The sequence below is a fragment of the Hippichthys cyanospilos genome, chromosome 14 (genome assembly GCF_059441005.1).
Source record: "Hippichthys cyanospilos isolate Australia breed blue-spotted pipefish chromosome 14, RoL_Hcya_1.0, whole genome shotgun sequence".
Taxonomy (NCBI): domain Eukaryota; kingdom Metazoa; phylum Chordata; class Actinopteri; order Syngnathiformes; family Syngnathidae; genus Hippichthys; species Hippichthys cyanospilos.
The window spans coordinates 12328762-12336741 of record NC_142382.1 but is presented as its reverse complement, the minus strand read 5'-3'; the positions used below and the strand labels follow the sequence as shown (position 1 = coordinate 12336741).

At 40.6% G+C, this 7980-nt stretch overlaps 1 protein-coding gene across 1 annotated transcript; it reads left to right on the top strand.

Annotated features, from left to right (window-relative positions):
* The first annotated feature begins 5556 nt into the window (after positions 1–5556).
* On the top strand, positions 5557–7935 carry ankrd63 (ankyrin repeat domain 63). Its single transcript, XM_088433372.1, has one exon. The coding sequence runs from the start codon at positions 5672–5674 to the stop codon at positions 7211–7213; it is 1542 nt and encodes a 513-aa protein (XP_088289498.1). The 5' UTR covers positions 5557–5671; the 3' UTR covers positions 7214–7935.
* Positions 7936–7980: the final 45 nt, after the last annotated feature.

The following is a 7980-nucleotide window of genomic DNA, read 5'->3' as shown; positions in this document are numbered from 1 at the left end:
GAAGCCAGGAGCATTGTATTGACATGAGACATGCTTTATTGTACTTTTTTTCACTGATCTGTCAGACTTACAAATGTCAAAAGGGGGCATTAAACCATTAGTTTTCAGATAGTTTCAATGATGCTGGTGATATGACTAAATAATTATTTTGTTGTCACGGAGGGTAAAACATTTTTCAAATCACTAGGCATTTTTGCAATTTGGTACACAAGCTACTGAAATCCTATACAAAACAATTTAGCAGAAAAGAGCTTTAAATAATCATAATCGTAATCATAATCATGTGATTGACTGGCAACCAGTTCAGGATGTACCCCACCTACTGCCCAAAGACTGCTGGGATAAGCAACAGTGTGGCAGTGACCTTAGTGAGAATAAGCGGCTATAGAAATTGGATGGATAATAACAATTTTACATATATATATATACATAACTGGTATGCAGGTATGCTTGCGTGCCAGAAATCACTGATGCGAAATGTCGCATACTTCATTTCACTTACGTACCCTACCTAAATTTTATCCATGACAACAACTGAGCTTGAGCTGAACATTTTTTTCTCTGAAAAGTGGCTCTAATATGTGCCGTGGCTTGAAGCACACTTAAATGTGTAAGCTTCAGGTATTGCCTTTTATAAAGCTAAGCATGCGCATCTCATGTCTTCCTATTGTGAGGATATTTGTTTGTTTACTGATGCGGATTGAACTGGCTGTCTGGGCTGCGTTTCATTCTTATGATGGAAATTGTTTATGTTGTCACTTTACCGTTGATGGAGAGTTTACCTTTGACTTCATTTGACTGAACCACTCCACTTTTATTATGACATTGTTTTTTTTTTCTCTTTAACTTATTAAATATCCTATAAAATGAAGAAGTCACATTATAAGAAATTTACTATTCTGCTTTGGATCACCGATGATGAAGCGCAGGGGTGTCAAACTCATCTTTCAGGCCACAATGTCTTCCCTCAAGGAGCCAATTAATTTGTGAATCATTTCATTCTATTATATGCACATGTCAAGGATATCAATCTGTTCAATTATTGTTCAAGTTACTGTGAAAAGGGTAACACAAACCTGGAGCAGTTAATTCTCTCTTGTCCACAATGTCCTTCTGATTACTGATATTAAGACTCCCTGAACCCTCAGTTCTCAAAGGCAACAGGCAGCCTAGGGTTTAGCATGTGGTTGTTACAGAAGCTAATTAATGAGAACTGACGCTGTGGGCCCACTGAGGGTCCGCCTCATGGCCACTAACATATTTGAAGCTCCTCTCTCTGGCAGCAGCTGGTGTGTGTCATGTCAGGGACTTCCGTAGCATCTTATAACCCAACTCAGTTGACTCACTTCAACCTAGCAAAGCCTTCTCACTTTGCCTAAACGAGTGATGACACTCATTTAGACCCTAAAATTCTAGTATTTGTTCAATAAAATCTTATTAATTTATTTGACTCAGTCTTTTATCTTCATTGTATGTCTAAATGCCGGAAACAAAATTGTGGCATCAGTCAAATGAGTGATGCAATTTCGGAGCATCTGAATAAGGGAGATGCTAATTTGAAGGCAGTCAAAAGAAGGAATCATGTCATTTTGACAAATCTCCTTTCAACTCTAGATTTCCAAGCAGTCATTTAATTGCAATGGTATTATTGGTGATGGCAACTCCCAGAAGAGGTTTAGGTAGAATGGACAGATAACCCCCAATTTTTCAAACACTCAGGGCTACTTAAATGAAGACATGGATTTTATGCAGTTGCCGACTTTCTCCTCTCAATCTATTTATAACTATCTCCAATTCTTACATTTCAATAGGTTTCCCAGAAACACAGCAAAGTTGTTTTTTTTCTTGTTTTTTTCAACAATCCTCTGCTTCTTTGATGAAACAGCAACAGCTGCACAATTGAGAGGGAACAAAGTTGTCGTATTTAACAAGGTGATGAATTTCAGGAACGTTTGAGATTAGACATTATTCACGTTTATTGAACTTCAGCTATCAGTTCAATTATAGCAATATAAAAAGCAACGTGCTCCAAATTGGATTCAACAGTATTTTTCACCGGGCGGTAAACGTGATCGTCCTGACTACGTTACTCTTGAGGACAAGGGCATGTCGAGTCATTGGCAGGACATTTTTATTTCCAGTGAACCTGGTCCCTCATGTACTGCACTACTAATCTTGCATCTCTGTTCTAATTTAGTCCCAAAGGACTGTAGCCAAGCTTCAATCTACCAAGAGACTTTTTCTTTTCATTTCCATTATCAAACTTTTCTTACCTTGAAGAACATTGAGATGTTGATTTTGTAGCCCTGAGTGTGTGGTGTCCCCTGTGACTTATTAAGGCATTAAGGGATGCAGATAGCACCTGAACTTTAATTTCAAATCAAGCATTCAGAGTGCCTCCCGCTTGGCACGGATGAGCAATGAATGAGAGATCGGGTATTTACCGTGGCATCTCCGACTAAATGCATACGACTATCCAATTAGGAAGGCTCACGGCGCCGAAGCGACTGCGTTTCGCTCATTTGGGCTGTCCCATTTTTAGTTTTAGTGAATGGAATTGTGATTCCCAATGTCATGCCACCCCGGGAGAGATCATCTGGGGTGCGCGGGGATATTATTCAGTTTCATTGACTTAGTCAGAAATCTATTCATCCATTGTTCATCTCTTTATGCCAGTGACACGAGCAGAAAATTCAAATGCTCCTCCGGGCAGAAGCTGGAGCAAACTTGCGTATTCGTTTGTTGACCTTCATACAACAGAATATGACATATGTTACACATGTTATGGCTTCTTTTAGTGTTTCAGACTGAGTCAGTCATATAATGAGTAAAATAAATGTCATGTAAAATGGTCACCTTGGCTAAATATAGCTTGAGAATCAATTTTTAACTCATTCAACCCCAAAGACATATGTTTAAAATTTTAAGAGATCATACATTAAATTCCAAGTACAGTACTTATTCATATTTTTTCAAGTGTTTGGCTAAAGGGTCTGAAAATGGCTGGTACTAAATGGCTGACCTACTAAAGGAATCGATTAATTTAGGTCTAATTATTTTAGAATCTAAAGTAAATGTTTACGTTAGTACATAGTACCTAAAGTATGTACCAAAGTACTTAATTATTCAACTTTCCATAAAGTATGTTACTTTTGTACTTTAATATCTAAAGTAATTCATTACTTTAGTATTTAATTACCTAAAGTAATCGATTGGCTTTTTCTTGAGTACTTGATTACCTAAATTAATTGATTATTTTAGTAATTTATTTAGTATCAGCCGTTTTCTGAACCTTCTTTAGCCAAGCACCCTGTGAACGATCGTCTGGATTCCCAAAAATAAAATAAAAAATTAAAAAGGAAAAATATCACATTGGGATTTAAGTTAAATAATGAGTTGAACAGATTAAACTGTTGTGTTTGAATTAGAAACAAATGACAACGTGTTAAAATCTGACTAGATATTTCCCTTATCAATAGTGTTTATGAAAAGATTATTTTAAAATGTACTCTGTGTTTGAATTCAAGCTTGCCAATCCAATCTTCCACTTCAGGGACTTCATTTATCATTGCATCGGCGGCTGCCAGGAGATGACTGATCCAGGTGTGGGAGGAGGGCCCCCAGACGGCCATCTGTCATCGTGTTAGGAGGATGCCCAGACATTTTAAGGAGTTCAAACAGTCACATGGAGGCCACACGCCTTCTGCAACCGCATCTTTAGATGTCTTGAGGAAATCAAAACAATTTGGATCGGCCTGTGGTCCGAAATATGGTTCAGAATCCGTATCGAGTCATTCGTTTGGGTTTCACTGACTGTTACTATGGATTCAATCAAGTTTTCGTGTGTAACACCTCGTGCTTTGAGAAATGGATTGTCGCAAGAATGTGTTTTTGTGAAAATTAGGAAAACAAGATTTATTAGCTGGACCTCGCCGGACTGAAAGCTAACATACAATAAAGATGACCTTTCTACAAAAATTGTTTTTTTTTTTTCTCGCACGTTTTGAAGACTCTAAATGTCAGCAAAGTTTAAGCTGCTTTGCAAGCTGTTTGTCGCTTGAACCATATTGAAATATTGTTTCTGGGACATCGTCCTCTTCCAAAATAATGCACACAGCAGGTATAACCTTCAAAACCTTTGTCTTGAAATGCAGACCTTATGCATATTTATCAGCAAATTTGATGTCATTTGCAACCAATCCCATTGTGCTCCAAGCAGCTGATTCAGAAAAAAAAAAAAACGGCTTAAACAAATGGATAGTGAGCATTCTTTTGAAGAATATTTTGTGCAGATAACCCAAACGTTAATCGCTGTTAATAACATAGCACTCGAATGTTAATGCTACTGATTTGTGTGTGTGTGTGTGTGTGTGTGTGTGTATATAGATTATTTTTTTCATTGTGCGTAAAATACAGAGGTTTATCATGGATTTTAAATTCAAGAGAGGCTTTTTGATGTTCAGCGAACCAAGGAGACTCTCTTTGGACCTTGCTGCGCGTATAAAGGCGCCAAGTGGCTCGCGTGGCCTATCATCTGGTTTAACTGTGATACATTTCGACATCAAGAGGGTGAATGTTTCATCTCTTGCAGACCATTGACTGTCATCTATTGTGAATTAAGGATTCGTAAGTACCATAGTGGCGAAGTGTACATGCATTTTATTATTTTGAACGTTTTTTAAAATATTACATTTAATCCTAGCCTAAATAAGACCTAAGAGCTAATTTTATTATTGTTTCTGGATTTTTAAAAAAGGTAATTTCACATGCTACCCTAAGTAGAGGCCCCGTCATTGCTTAAAAGTGCTCACATATTTTTTTTTCCTTTATTGTATCTCCTGTTTAGCAAGTTGATTCATTTAGTTGGAAAGGTATTGGAAAAGACGCTCATAGCTCATTATTAACACACCATTAACAACAGCGATAGCATCATAGCTACATTAAATGGGTGTTATATTTATTTAGCTGTTGCATATTCATAATCACATGGGTATTAAACTAAAAAACTGACTGTGGGGAGGCAAGGACCTGGATGAGGACCAGATCACTTTGGCAGTTTTATTGTTTATTAATTAAATTCAAGCGCAATAAATCAATCTCATAGGGAAACGTCACTACAGAAATGTTGAAAGTGAAGAAATTATGTTTAAAAGGCATGTAGATTTGGTAAAAAAAAACAAAAAAAAAACAGTGCACATTAGTCTTCCATCTGGAAGTGCTCCTTGAACATTGACTCTCATTGTCCTTCTAAACTGTCATTGAGGTTTTGAAAAGTCAGGATTTTGTGGATGTCTAATTGGGTTCATTTGCATTGCAGAAAAGAAAAGAAATATTTCTAACCCTATATTAAAAACACAATCCACTTTTTTCTCCTTGAGCTATTATTCTTTTCAAACAGCACATATTTCTCTACAGGCAGAGAGTGCTGGGTCTGAATGGATGCTGCCACCGCATAATGGTCCTCAGACGTTTGTTTCCTTGGCAACATGGGGAGGGCATGTGTTTAGAGGGAGGTATAAAAACACAGGCAGCCCTACTCCGAGTCTTAGGCTTGAGTGAGCGCTCTCACTGTCCAAGGGGAGATTTGGAGAACTTGAGTATTCTCCTGGTTGGTGATCTTTCCTATTGGCTCGCTTGTAGGAACTTCAGCTCCATAAGCAGCGATCTCAGAATGATGCGACCCAAAGATTTACGCCAGGGCTCCGGTACGAGGACCTTCCTTGATGCAATGCACGGTGGCAAAGTTCATCTCGCGCGCTTCATTTTGGATGCCCTGGACGGACGGATCATCAACTCAAAGACCGAAAACAGCCGCACCCCGCTAATTTATGCCGTGTGCCTACAAGAAGCTGGGACGAGAGCCAAGTTCGCTCGGCTACTACTAGAGAAAGGGGCCGATGTCAACTGCCAGGATGAGGAGGGTCGCACGGCGCTGAGTCACGCTTGTGAGTTGGGCCATCTAGATGTCGTCAAGATCCTAGTTCAGTTCAATGCCGATCCAGACATCACTGATGTTTGGGGGAACAGTGCTTTGATGTACGCTGCCTTCTCCGGGCACAGCCAGGTGCTTGAGTTTCTGGTCCGGGCTTTCAAAAGACTTGGGCTGAGACTGGACAGAATGAACAACGCGGGACATACAGCCCTCGAGGTGGCCGACTTCTTTGGACACAACCACTGTGTGCAGGTTCTAAACTTTCAGTACAGGCGGGTTGTGGGCGCCGACGATGCGCTCGATCCAGGAAACGTCGGCGATGGAGAGCTGCCTAACAGACTCCCCAGGCATGTCTTGGAAAAGTTCTCCAAAGAAGGCAAGGAAGACCAACTCCCAGGGCTATCTCACAAGCCCATGAAAATCGGGGACAGCAATGGGCTTTGGAACCGCTTCACATGTCCCAGAAACCAAAGCCATGAACAGAACCACAACCACAAGAGGTCCTTGCCAGCTACAACAGGCCAAACTGATGGCGATCATAGTATTTTCTTCACATCCAAACAACTCCACAACTGCCACAGAGGGATGAGATCGCTCGCCTCGCCGCCAGAGGCAAACCCAAAAGAAGTCAATGAAGAACCCAAACCCCAAGAGAAAGCATCACACAGGTTCCCACCCTGCGGGAAGGCAAAGTCCTTCAACCTGGAACTTTTGAGCATCAGAAAGCAGTCCTACCAGGGAGATGTGCGCGACTTGAACATGTCGGCTCGCAAATTCAAGCGAGCTTCGCTGCAGGATGACCGATGTCTCCTGGACAAGCTGGAATGTCAGGGGAACTCCCGGGTCATGATTAATGATACCGAAAAAACAGTCTCAGCTCCGAAAGCTCCTTCAGTCATCAAGAGTCAGATGGCGAAAGCCCTTGAGGAGAAGTCAAAGACAGACGATTTGCAGAAGAAGGGAAGTTTTGCCCACAGCGGCAGACACAACAAGATGATGTTCAGCCGAGGGGAGCCGGAAGTGGGGAAGCTGCCCAGCCGCGGCCCGGGGTTCGCGGGCTTCGGAACGAGACTGCTCCGTCGATTCACCGCGCCTGAGTTCATGAGGATGGTCATCGACTGTTCCTCGGGCTCCTCGAATGGCAGGGGGCGCATGTCGCGCTCCGAGACTTTCCCTCTCTCCCACACGCATCAGCAGGTCAACAGTCAGCCGAGCGTGGATAGCATCAGCGGAGTCAAATGTGAGTTTGAGAGCTCCTCGTCTCAATCGGCCCTCGATTAGGAGGGCAGAAAGCAGTTCCAATCATGAAAACAACAAGTAGTGACATTTTTACAGCGTGTTTTGAAGTCTGCGTATCGAATTCTCACATTCTGGTGTCTTTTTTTCTTCTGTGTTTACAGTGTTTTTTAAGCTGAAAGTGTTGATTTACACAGAGTCATCGGTGACCTTGTTAGGTACCCTTGCACAATCTCAAGAGAGCTTGCCTTAGTTATTATGCTTATCAACCTTAATTGGTTACAGGGAAAGCAACACCCTTCCAGATAAAATAAAGCAGTGTGGATTTACAGGTGCAACGACAACTAATAAATTACCGAATTGATCCATGATTAATTTTGATAAATGATTCCTCGCTTAGATAACATTTTCCTTTAACATTGGAACGTCATTAGCTCTCCAAGAAAAGCAAACTGGTTATCTTTGTAGTGACTCAAAACAAAACATTTGCTTTGACTTTGGAAAGTTACCATCAGGATTATTGATACATATATTTTAAATAATTAGAATTTGCTGGTATACCTAATGTTCTGGTTGGTGATTGTATGTCAAAAGAGGTTTCAGAATTTTCATTTACGGTGAAGACTAGAATATGACGATTTCTATTGTAAAAATAAAAGTATTTGATATTGCTTCTGCATTTTTAAGAACTCTGAATTTTTTGCCGACTTGTATTCAGTGACTGTGCTGTATGATTCACGCTGAATAAACACCAGCCCTTTCAACCACCTCGTCATTCTGCGTGTGTCTGTGTGTGTGTGAGCGATGAATCA

Bases quoted from the DNA above. Each gene is read 5' to 3' on its own strand.
- ankrd63 (XM_088433372.1), top strand. From the start codon at position 5,672: ATGATGCGACCCAAAGATTTACGCCAGGGCTCCGGTACGAGGACCTTC.